Source organism: Salvelinus sp. IW2-2015, linkage group LG26 (genome assembly GCF_002910315.2).
Source record: "Salvelinus sp. IW2-2015 linkage group LG26, ASM291031v2, whole genome shotgun sequence".
Lineage (NCBI taxonomy): Eukaryota > Metazoa > Chordata > Actinopteri > Salmoniformes > Salmonidae > Salvelinus > Salvelinus sp. IW2-2015.
Window position 1 is genome coordinate 45,283,299 of NC_036866.1, and position 13,467 is coordinate 45,296,765.

The following is a 13,467-nucleotide window of genomic DNA, read 5'->3' on the forward strand; positions in this document are numbered from 1 at the left end:
ACACACCTTGTCATGTTTCAGAACACCTCAGGATGAATGTTTCAGTACACCTTAAATCTGTCCCACTACCCTCACACACATATTTTTCAATACTCCAGCAAAATTAAGGTTTTGTCTCCCTTAATTAAGGTGGTGGCAGCTCAGTTGCCACTAGTTTTAGTGTTTCAAAGCACCTCATTATTACATTGTGGTAAGTTATGGTATTTGTGGGACAGAATAATGCCCAATCAAGTGAAGTAGTCTCATGCATATGGAACAAACCCCGAAGGATAATCCAATACAGCCTAAATATATGGCCTGCCTAAATGTATTGGCGAATTAGATTATTGAGTTGGGCATGTTTGGCTCCTAAATTAAATTTGGTTTACTCTACGCCATAAAAAATGGGCTGATACTTCAATGGCAAAGAGGAAAAGAGGGACTGCCTCAGATATAGATCTTCATGCATGTTCCTCTGCCTCACACTTTTCGCGCGACTCGACGAAGGAGGGCTGACAAGAGCGCAGCGCGCATTGACTGTCCTCGGGAACAACGAGGAGAGGCTGACTGCTTGATGGTCACTATGGATTTAAATTCTCTGTAAACCTTCTCAGCAGGTTGGACCGGAGGCTTTTTATTTCATCCACTGCAGGTATAAAGTTGCTGATACATCTCTGTATAATGTTTTTCAGTTGGTATGGCAATGTGGGGATGGTGAAACAATGACAAGACATTGTCACATTGTCACAGCAAACTATTATATTTTGTGTTTAAATGCATTTTTCAAAATTATACATGTCAACTCAATTTCTCACGCAGGACAATAACACCCTTTAATCTGCATGCGTAATAACGATGTAATAAACATACAAAGAGACGTGTATCTATTTTTCGATTGTTTTGTGAATTGATACAATGGTGTAATTATGAGTGTGATAGATAATACAGTGATTTAATTATTTACTTTGGTCTTTTGCATCTTTAACTTGAACTGTAAAGAGAGCTGGTTAACCTGCAGCGCTTTGCATAGGTCGGACTCCGCTAGATGAAAGGGAATTCAAGCAGCGAGAGCAGGAGATAATCGTTATATTTTTGAGTCTGAGCAAGCGTTAAAAAAGTTTTGTTATACAGACACAGACATGAAACTAGGCTTCAGTATGTATCTGTACAAAATGTGACTATATGATTTGTTATACAAACATTCGGCAATCCCATTGACAGTTTAAAATAAGGAGCTACAAAGGTCTGATTTGGAGCGCATTGTTTCGGCCAAAGCGTTTAAAAAAAAATCTTTATTTAACTAGTGAAGTCAGTTAAGAATATATTCTTCTTTACAATGACGGCCTACCCCCGGCCAAACCCTAACGACGCTGGGCCAATTGTGCGCCGCCCTATGGGACTTCCAATCACGGCCAGTTGTGATACAGCTTGGAATTGAACCAGGGGCTGTAGTGACGCTTCTAGCACTGAAATGCACTCAGAAGCAGGAACATCCACTTGTACCTTTCCTATTGTTTGGATATGATTTAGTGACAGTCGAGCTCGAGGAGGGGAAGCCAATTCCTATTCTATGGTGTCAGGTGTACAAACTAATCCAGGAGTATGACGATCATGTTGTGAGAGAGGAGTTTTTCCTGTCGCCAAACCCTCACCTGTCTTTGTCAGTCAGGTCGGTGTGCACTGTGCAAGGCTGTCAGAAGGTCATATTGTCGATGCTGCATGCATTGCGTGTTCAGTCATTACACACTGTAAGACTTTTCTGTAATTTCAACAGTAAAACACTGTAGAACATACAGTAAAATACTTTATAGGTTTTACAGAATTAAATTGCATTGCATTATGGGTAAAATGCAGAAAAATACTATTATTGGTAGCCTATTATTGGTAGCCTCTTGTGAAAATTACTTTATTAACATACTGCATTTCAGGGATGGGCCCTCTGATCAATTTCCACCAGGGGTCTCAACTACTGTTACAAGTTAGAATAGTAGAATACACAAGGTGCAATATGTAAACTTGGTTGTGGATCAGCAGTTCTCTTGTTTTGTCAGTCGCAGATAGTCAGTCAATTAGCCTGTCAGCTAACATTTTTTAGATAGGATTTTGATCTCCACCCTATTGCAAAATGTGTATAATTGGAGGAAATGAGCTGAAATGTGTTGTACAATCTTTCTGTAGAATTGCAGAAAACTTGCTTTAAAACTGCAACATTTTCTCTACACCCCATGCCAAAATGTGTAGAATTGCAGGAAATTGACTCCAAAACTAAGTTTTACTGTCTAAAGCTCTGGATAAGAGCGTCTGCTAAATGACTTAAATGTAAAATGATGTAAATGTAAAACTAATCTCTACTGTCAAGAGGGGGGCCACAATTTTTTTTCTTCCAATTGGGGACAGGAGCGGATATGGATATTAGCAATTGCGGTCCCTCATGATAAGTTCAGGTTTTTAGTGGCCCCCACCCCATCAAAGATTCACATCTCTGTATTGCTTTACAGTAATAGCTTATGTGTACTGTAGACAAAAATGTCAGTTTCAGGGGCCAACCTCATGGTGTCAGGTGAGACGCATGAAGCTCAGACCATTTTAGTAAATATCTTCTTGAAGCGGCGGTGAAGTGGATAAATATTTTCAGCACCTTCTGTGTACACTGTTAAAATATCTTGTTGTTTTTACAGTATTATACAATACAACTAGCATGTGATTTTAGGTGGAACTGGTCAATTATACCTTGATTATACCTCCAATTATACCTCCAATGAAACATTGGTTTAACAGTATATATTTCTGTAAAGATCTACTGTATTTCAAATGGTACTCTAGTTACAACCGACAGAAAACAGTACCCTACCGTATTTTTGGTGGGTGCATAGTATTGTTATTTCTGGCTCATTAACATATTTTGAGGTGTGCCTTGCAAGAGGCTACATCTGTTGTACCCGTGAGTGAGAGTGCTGTACCAATTTAACTGATATGTGCTAGTAGTGTCCCAACAATGAAATGTGTATAGGGGGCATAGTAGAGGAGCAGCAAGTCTCAAACCTTTAATGGTTGAATGTTTGCCATGCCCTTGGTCTGTTTTGTCCTGTAGTCACTGCAGGTTTGGAAGCCTTTGTTAAGGCCTCTAGAAGTGCAAGTGATATTAAAAACCAAATATTGATATACACTGTGTACAAAACATTAGGACCTGCGTTGCAGTTCTTGACACAAGCCGCCTGGCATCTACCATCATACCCCATCCAATGACACTTACACATTTTGTCTTGCCCATTCACCCTCTGTCTTCTCCCGTTAATCTATAGTGATAATCTAAACTGATTGAAGTGGATTTAACAAGTGACATCAATAAGGGATCATAGCTTTCACCTGGATTCACCTGGTCAGTCTATGCCATGGAAAGAGCAGGTGTTCTTAATGTTTACATTTCATATGCTGTAATATGTAAACACATTACCTGGCAGCCAACCTGCTTGCACCAATCCCATGCAATTACAGTAAAACTGTCAATTGCAAACCCAGCCTCCCCTCAATGAATTTCATCCATCCATTAATTCATTCATTCATTAAATACAATTACCGAAAAAGACTACAATAAGAGTATTAGTACTGTAAAACTGGTTTCGGTAACATGCTGTACTGTAAATTGACAGCATTATACTGGCATCAGAGTTGCCATCATATTACTGTAACTGTATAACTGTATTAGACGGCACAATTTGTTTTACTGTAAAACATTATACAGCATCCCTGCTGTAAAGCAAATTACAGTACTTACCTGGCAACTCTGCTGCCAGTATAATGCTGTAAATTATGAGAGAAAAGTTTTACAGTGCAGCCTATCAAGTTCGTATTGTAGGTTGCGGCTATCCACACTAAGTGAGAGACTTGAGAAACTTGTAACTGATAAATGTGTTTGGTTTATCATGTAAGACAACAAGACTGTTCTTCTTTTCAATATTTCCTGTACAATTTGTCTAATATGTACTAACATATTACACATTTTCTTAAACTCAAGGGCCCCCCTCAAATCTGAAGTGTCATTAGGTCTGGGCCCTATGTGCTGTCAATGTGCATGTGATACATTTTGGTTTGGTTACATTGGGATTGTTACATATGTTCAGTCCAATTACTTAAAAATGCACTCCTGTGTCTTAATCACAACAAATGTATAAGATATTGCACGAATTGGAACATAATTTATACCATATCACACAAATTGGAAAATTCGCATCAGATCAAAATCAAATCAAATGTGATTTATTGGTCGTGTACACATATTTAGCAGATATTATCGCAGGTGTAGTGAAATACTTATGTTCCTAGCTCCAACAGTGCAGCAATACCTGACAATACAAAACAATACACGGAAATCCCAAAAAGAAAAAGAAAGGAATTAAGAAATATATAAATTTTTTGAACAAGCAATGTCAGAGTCCGGAATATAAATATAATGTACAAGTATATTATGGTGTGTATAGACATTATGGACAGTATATGAATAGAAAAGATATGTACATCCGTAGTAACAGTTGAAGTCGGAAATGTACATACACTTAGGTTGGATTCATTAAAACTCGGCCACTCCACAAATTTCTTGTTAACAAACCATAGTTTGGCAAGTCGGTTAGGACATCTACTTTGTGCATGACACAAGTAATTTTCCCAACAATTTCACTTATAATTCACTGTATCATAATTACAGTGGGTCAGAAGTTTACATACACTAAGTTGAAGGTGCCTTTAAACAGCTTGGAAAATTCCATAAAATGATGTCATGGCTTTAAAAGCTTTTGATAGGCTATTTGACATAATTTGAGTCAATTGGAGGTGTACCTGTGGATGTATTTCAAGGCCTACCTTCAAACTCAGTGCCTCTGCTTGACATCATGGGAAAATCAAAAGAAATCAGCCAAGACCTCAGAAAAAAATTGTAGACCTCCACAAGTCTGGTTCATCCTTGGGAGCAATTTCCAAACGCCTGAAGGTACCACATTCATCTGTACAAAGAATAGTGCACAAGTATAAACACCATGGGACCATGCAACTATCATACTGCTCAGGAAGGAGACGCGTTATGTCTCCTAGAGATTAACGTACTGTGGTGTGAAAAGTGCAAATCAATGTCAGAACAACAGCAAAGGACCTTGTTTCCGCCAGCATCTTAACAGGTACAAAAGTATCTATATCCACAGTAAAATTAGTCTTATATCGACATAACCTGAAAGGCCGCTCAGCAAGGAAGAAGCCACTGCTCCAAAAACCGCCATAAAAAAAGCCAGACTACGGTTTGCAACTGCACATGGGGAAAAAGATCGTACTTTTTGGAGAAATGTCCTCTGGCCTGATGAAACAAAAATATAACTATTTGGCCATAATGACCATCGTTATGCTTGGAGGAAAAAGGGGGACGCTTGCAAGCCGAAGAACACCATCCCAACAGTGAAGCACGGGGGTGGGAGCATCATGTTGTGGGGGTGCTTTGCTGCAGGAGGGACTGGTGCACTTCACAAAGTAGATGGCATCATGAGAAAGGAAGATTATGTGGATATATTGAAGCAATATCTCAAGACATCAGTCAGGAAGTTAAAGCTTGGATCTTCCAAATTAACATTGACCCAAAATATACTTCCAAAGTTGTGGCAAAATGGCTTAAGGACAACAAAGTCAAGGTATTGGAGTGGCCATCACAAAGCCCTGACCTCAATCCTATAGAAATTGTGTGGGCAGAACTGAAAAAGCGTGTGCGAGCAAGGAGGCCTACAAACCTGACTCAGTTCCACCAGCTCTGTCAGGAGGAATGGGCCAAAATTCACCCAACTTATTGTGGGAAGCTTGTGGAAGGCTACCCGAAATGTTTGACCCAAGTTGAACAATTCAAAGGCAATGCTACCAAATACTAATTGACTGTATGTAAACCTCTGACCCACTGGGAATGTGATGAAAGAAATAAAAGCTGAAATAAATCATTCTCTCTACTATTATTCTGACATTTCACATTCCTAAAATAAAGTGGTGATCCTAACTGACCTAAGACAGGGAATTTTAATAGGATTACATGTCAGGAATTGTGAAAAACTGAGTTTAAATGTATTTTGCTAAGGTTTATGTAAACTTCCGACTTCAACTGTATGTAGGATGATCCTTGACTAGAATACAGTATATACATATTAAGTAGGTAAAACAGTATGTAAACATTATTAAACTGACCAGTGTTCAATGACTACAGTATGTACATAGGGCAGCAATCTCTTAGGTGCAGGGTCGAGTACCGGGTGGTTGCCGGCTAGTAACAGTGACTAATGTTCAGGGCAGTGTACAGGGCGGAGGCCGGCTAGTTGTGACTATTTAACAGTCTGATGGCCTGGAGCTAGAAAGTTCGTCTTTCAGTCTCTCGGTCCCAGCTTTGTGGCACCTGTACTGTCTCCACCTACAAGATGATAGCGGGGTGAACAGGCCATGGCTCATGTGGCTGAGGTCCTTGATGATCTTCTTGGCCTTTCTGTGACACCGGGTGCTGTAGATGTGCTGGAGGGCAGACAGTGTGCCCCCGGTGATGCGCTGGGCTGACCGCACCACCCTCTTGAGAGCCCTGCGGTTGTGGGTGGTGCAGTTGTCGTACCAGGTGCTCTCAATCGTGCATCGGTAGAAGTTTGTGAGGGTCTTAAGGGCCAAATGGAATTTGTTTAGCCTCCTGAGGTCTTCTTCACCACACCCTTGCTTAGTGAAGTTTTTCATCCTCTCCATTGCGGCCCCGTTGATGTGGATGGGGGCGTGCTCCTTCTGCTGTCTCCTCAAGTCCCTCACCTCCTCCCTGTAGGCTGTCTCGTTGTTGTTGGTAATCAGGCCTACCTACCACTGTTGTGTCAAATTGATGATTGAGTTGGAGACATGCGTGGCCACGCAGTCCTGGGTCAACAGGCAGTACAGGAGGGGGCTGAGCATGCACCCTTGTGGAGCCCCAGTGTTGATGATCGGCGTAGCGGGTTTGGTCCCGTCAGGAAATCCAGGACTTAGCGAGCCTAGCGGTGTTAGTACCCAGGGCACCGAGCTTAGTGATGAGCTTGGAGGGCACTATGGTGTTGAAGGCTGAGCTGTAGTCAATAAACAGCATTCTTACATAGGTATTCCTATTTTCCAGATGGGATAGGGCAGTGTGCAGTGTGATGGCAATTGCATCATTCATGGATCTGTTGGGGCGGCATGCAAATTGTACTGAATCTAGGGTGATATCATATAAATTGCTAAATGTGTAACATATCACATGAAATGGATGACCTAGTGTACAACTGGATGACACAGTAAACAAAAAACAGGGACCCGTTTTGGCTCGTGAGCACCACTTTCAAAACAACTGTTTGAAATGATACATAGGTTAGAGACTGCGTCGTTAACTCAATATCTGCTTTGGAATTACTATGTGTTTACACACATCACATGCTAGTTTAACTGTAGGGCCCCTGAAACCCTGCAATGTCATTAGCTCAGGGTCTCCAGAAAGATTCGCTGCTACACCACCCTTCCACTTCCTGCCTTGGGGACCGTCATGTGGCAGATGCTTTTTGGGATGTGGGATGAAATGCAGTGTCCTTGTAGTGTCAACACACCGTGGTCACTTTCACTTGCTAGGTTGTCTTATGACCTATGGTGTCCCATCGAATCATTCAATCAATCAATAAATCAATCAATCAATCAATCAAATGTATAAAACCCTTTTTGCGTCAGCAGTTGTCATAAAGTGCTTTTACAGTAACATAGACCACAACATATTTCTAGAAGGAAGTCCTGGAGAGGAACCAGGCTCTTCTGGCTGCACCATTACGGCAGTAGGCATATTATGCAATAGTCATGTAAACACCTTACTGTGCTTATCTTAATTGAAGCCGATTTAAACACCTTGTTTTCTGAGCAATCATTCAAATTATTAGGCCGTGTAAACACCTTAATTGGCGTTTCAGCTCTGTATTTGATCTGCGCATGTCCTCCCCCCAGCCGAGTGAGGCTCTGTCTTTAGCGCTAGCGAAGTGAGTTTGGGACAACTGAATGTATGCGTCTTAGAAATAGTTTTCACGTACAAACTTTATATGTCCGAACTCAGAATCAAATATACTTCCCAAAAATAAGATGGTCGGGGACTTCCCTAGTGGCGCAGCGGCCTAAGGAACTGCATCGCAGTGCTTAAGGCGTCATTACAGACCTGGGTTCGATCCAAGGCTGTGTTGCAGCCGGCCGTGATCGGGAGACACGAGGCGGCGCACAATTGGTCCAGTGTCGTCCGGGTTATGGGAGGTTTTGTCTGGCTAGGATTTCCTTGTCCCATCTCGCTCTAGCGACTTTGGTCACAAGTTGTACGGTGTTTCCTCTGACACATTGGTACGGCTGGCTTCCGGGTTAAGCGAGCATGTATCAAGAAGCAGTGTGGCTTGTCAGGGTCGTGTTTCGGAGGACACATGGCTCTCGACCTTCAACTCTCCCGAGTCTGTACGAAAGTTGCAGAAATGGGACAAGACTGTAACTACCAATTGGATATCATGAAAAAGGAGTACAAAAATAAGGTGTGCGTAATGATGATGGCAGGTGTGCGTAATGATGATAGCAGGAGTGCAACATAGTGTTTTGCAACAAAACCCATTTTAATACACATCTAAAATTCTATGAATTAAACATCTGAGAACAGTAATATTTTACACACAAATTAACGTACCGATGACCAATAATTTCTGATAAAAAAAAACACAAATGTGAACAATTTGTGGATATAGCGTTTTGGAACTAAACTCTTCATATGTTTGTCAAACTGGAAGAGTCACGAACATTGACCTCAGGACTGATTAGGCGTTTGGCTCTCAGTCAACACCTGCTTTACTAACGAAAATATATGCATAAAACATATTTGATTACCCCACTAGCCCATGATGTCATCATCTCTGGTCCTATATGGATCCTATACATCCCCTTCCATTGTCTTATAGGGACTGGGATGTAGCTAGACACACACTTTGAGTAGGGTTTGGTGTTGGATTACAATTTGGTTTGTGGTGGAAGGATAGCCTGATTCTGTGACTAGTACTGTGTGTGTCTAGAGAGATTGTTGTGAGATTGTTGTTGACTTTGCAAGGTTGTTCTAATTGGAGTACCATCGGGTCTGATCTGGTCTGGGAGATCTAACAGTGCACCTCTGTTGAGAGTCTACTGATTTCTGCTGAATAAGCATGCTTTTTGTTGAAAAAAAATGTATAACCTTTTCTCTCTCTATGAATAACTTAGTGTCAAACTTTTTCAAAGCAGGTCAAAGAGAAATCTGGCAATGTTTTAGGACTTTTCTTTTAGGACTGGGATTTAGAACTTTACTTTCGAGTTGAGTGTTTCAGTTTGAGTTGAAGAGATACTGTCGTTCTTAGAGTTTTAGAGTTCAAGAAGAACAGAATGGGTGAGAATGGGACTGGACACAACAACAAAGGAAATGTTAAGGATGAATGATGAGAATGAATTTACACATTATATTAGTACGAATATTTGTCAGTGTAGTCCATTGTTCATTTAAAGGCATGTTTAATATGTTTTAGATAACCTATAACATCATGACATTATCATAACAAAACCACCATTTAGCAATATTTAACCATTTATTAAGTTCACTTGGATACAATCTATAGGACTTTAGATGTGTGGGTGTGTTTGTGGACTCATTATGGATATCATTATATCTCCTTTATTCTGATTTATAAATGTAATATTAAATGTATTTCATTTTTATTAGGTTATTGAACACAAATTGTGAATTCACAGCACTGTGGTTTCTCTTTTATTCAACATTTTTGTAGTATCCTGTGTAGAACGATTGACCTATGGTCAAATTTATATTAATTGAAGTGTAGCTTGTCCAAATTCCACAGAGACCATTCTAATATTAGAACGAGAGGAAGTTATTTTTTTTCCTTTTTCTTTTCCTCTTCATTCTTTAAAAAAAAAAAAAAAAAGATTCCCACGGAGACTCCTTCTAATCCTCGGGTCTGCTTATTTAAACGGCCAAACACACAACTGGGTGGAAGCCCAATGTTTTGAAGCTAACAGATAATTCATGTTGCAGAGAAGTGAGCCCTGAGTCAGAGATAGTCAGGGACTTGATGGAGACCAGCTGGACAGTAGCTTATGTTAGTGAAGATGCACGCACATCTTCCCTTTGAGTTGAGGAAAAGCACCATCCGGGTGAGGTTCAACAGAGGTCCAAGGAGCCATTCACATAGTGCAGTATGTCTGAAAAATAAACACCGCTCAGCTGCAAACTCTCAGATGTCATCTGAGTCGGACCCTGGCCTGCCTGGGCAGCTAGCGGGAGATTGAGAGGGATGATTTCACAGATATAAATGTTGCTTTTGGATGCGTTAGTTATGGATGAACATGAAAAACAAACAACTTTTATAACCGTTTTGTTATTGCATAGATTATTAAGCAAATTAATTACACAAGGGGGATGAAAAAGCTTTTGATATTTCATATTATTTAGCCAGTATATCCTTATTTTATATTATTTAGCCAGTATAGCCTTATTTTATATTATTTAGCCAGTATATCCTTACTTTATATTATTTAGCCAGTATATCCTTACTTTATATTATTTAGCCAGTATATCCTTATTTTATATTATTTAGCCAGTATATCCTTATTTTATATTATTTAGCCAGTATATCCTTATTTTATATTATTTAGCCAGTATATCCTTACTTTATATTATTTAGCCAGTATATCCTTACTTTATATTATTTAGCCAGTATATCCTTACTTTATATTATTTAGCTAGTATATCCTTATTTGATATTCATGCACACCCAGTTAGAGTTGGAACAATTGATTTAATTGTCACTCCGCAATGATATAATAATACAAAATAAAGATTTTTAAAAACCACATTGTGGACCACTCAAATTGGTGTTTAAAACACTAAAAACAATCATATAGCCAAACATCCATGAGCTAGATCATTTCTGTGATATGGCCCACTATATGTACAGTACATCTGCTGCTTGCTGTCAGTGTGGCATGTGATAACTCACAGTTGTAACGTTGAAACATGGCCTGAACTAGATGGGAACATGCATAAAGAATGCCTGAAGGTATGCTCCTACAATTTTAGCACCGGAAGCATATCATGGACACATACTCTACATTATATGCGCCTATACATTTGAACTCATGTAGGCCTAATTTATAGCCTACAGAAAAGCTTATTCATCATCTATGGTACTTTACAACCAACCCAGAATTTATGTGTTGAGACTTGAGAGGTGCACCTTGCTGTTTGTCTCCCCAGGTAAAGCCCACCTGACCCAGGACCCGGACCCGTCAGGAGAGCCCCAAGAGACTGGCCAGCAGTTTGGGGAAGCCATGGAGAAGAATGAGAGGTCCACCACCATCCCTGGCAAAGAGAAAGAGGTGGATATCATCAATATCAAGGGCATCGAGGACATAGGCTATGTCCAGCCGGATTCCATAGTAAGCCACCTTTACTTTTCAGCAACTGGCAAATCACAGTCCACAGCACATAGTAGCTAGCACATAGCAACATCTGATTCCTGGAAAGAACATCCAGCACAGTAAAACTAGTGTTGACAGTGTAGAACACCCTTGGAAGACTAATTGGTTGGTTTGCCCGATGAAAAGTTGAGATTACAGTGGGGATACCTCATTCCTGCATTGTTTGTTTCCTTTTGTATTGATGGCCTTTTTATTAACTGACTATTTGTCAATTGTTGTACACTATATATACAAAACCATGGGGACACCCCTTCAAATTAGTGGATTCGGCTATTTCAGCCACACACTTTGCTGACAGGTGTACAAAATCGAGCACACAACCATGCAATCTCCATAGACAAACATTGGCGGTAGAATGGCGTTACTCAAGAGCTCGGTGACTTTCAACGTGGCACCGTCATAGGATGCCACCTTTCAAACATGTCAGTTCGTCACATTTCTGCTCTGCTAGAGCTGCCCTGGTTAACTGTAAGTGCTGTTATTGTGAAGTGGAAACGTGTAGGAGCAACAATGGCTCAGCCACGAAGTGGTAGGCCATACAAGCTCACAGAATGGGACCGCTGAGTGTGTAAAAATCGTCTGTCCTCAGTTGCAACACTCACTACCGAGTTCCAAACTGCCTCTGGAAGCAACGTCAGCACAATAACTTTTCGGAGCTTCATGAAATGGGTTTGCATGGCCGAGCAGCCGCACACAAGCCTAAGATCACCATGCGCAATGCCAAGTGTTGGCTGGAGTGGTGTTAATCTCGCCGCCATTGGACTCTGGAGCAGTGGAAACATTCTCTGGAGTGATGAATCACGCTTCACCATCTGGCAGTCTGACGGACGAATCTGGGTTTGGCGGATTCCAGGAGAACGCTTCCTGCCCCGAAGCATAGTGCCAACTGTAAAGTGTGCTGGAGGAGAAATAATGTTCTGGGGCTGTTTTTCATGGTTCATGGTTAACGCTACAGCATTCAATGAAATTCTAGATGATTCTGTGCTTCCAAATTCATGGCAACAGTTTGGGGAAGGCCCTTTCCTGTTTCAGCATGACAATGCCTCCGTGCACAAAGTGAGGTCCATACAGAAATGGTTGTTTGCTTTTGTCTTGATGGCCTTTTCCATTAACCGACTTCATCTGTCAATTGTTGTATGTCACAGATGTACGTACGACAAGTCACGAGATGTCTGTCTTAGCTAAATAAATGATCTTAGTGTTACATATTTTTCTCCTCTATCTGCATATGTCCTACTCAACACTGTGACAAGAGTTTGGACTGGACTGACTGATACTGTATAATGTAAACCGATGTCTGCTATGTGTTGGATATTTTGGGTCTATGTAGACACGGAACAGTTCCGTAACAAGCCGTTTGGGAAATGCTGGCTGAAGAATTGAATGAAGGTTGAATTTACATTTGGAGATTTACATGTATCCCTCTGGTGGCCGAGTTGACCCATTTTAAGAAATGCCATTGGTTTCTGGAGAAAAAATGTAATATCTTTAATAGGATGATGAGGAATGTCTTGCAGGAAATATTCACTGCCACCTGTTGAGGTTAGCATAGGGCTAACATGTGCCATGTTATCTGATGGGACCAGCTACAATGTAGCGTTCTATCACGTGACACTACGTCGATGATTTTAATTGGCTGATGCTTAAACCATTTTCTGATGTGTTTAATGACCTCTTGTTCAATACTGCGTATCCATTGCCACATCTGAAGCGGTGATCCATCTCTGTGTTGCGATGAGAAATGATGTCACCGAGGAACCTCTCAGGGGAATGTTTGTACTGGTTGGGCAAAGGCCGGCGGAAAACGTGTGGTGAGGCGGCATTTGCCACAGCACTTTTCGATGATTTGTCAACTTGCGAAGAATTTCTTTGTCCTTCACATCAGAGTGCTGTTGCAGGCCGTTTGCGTGTCTTGGCAAATCAGATTCACGGAAATCGCCGGTCATGCGCACTCTC

The 13,467-nt window shown here is 40.9% G+C and overlaps 1 protein-coding gene across 2 annotated transcripts in view; it reads left to right on the forward strand.

Annotated features, from left to right (window-relative positions):
• The first annotated feature begins 477 nt into the window (after positions 1 to 477).
• LOC111952905 (anoctamin-1) overlaps positions 478 to 13,467 on the forward strand; it is a 68,125-nt gene continuing 55,135 nt past the window's right edge. For both annotated transcript variants that reach the window (XM_070435314.1, XM_023971913.2), the window contains exons 1-2: positions 478 to 631; positions 11,288 to 11,469. In XM_070435314.1, coding sequence (XP_070291415.1) covers positions 11,362 to 11,469 — 108 coding nt within the window. In that variant the 5' untranslated portion in view covers positions 478 to 631; positions 11,288 to 11,361. The remainder of the gene's footprint in view (positions 632 to 11,287; positions 11,470 to 13,467) is intronic.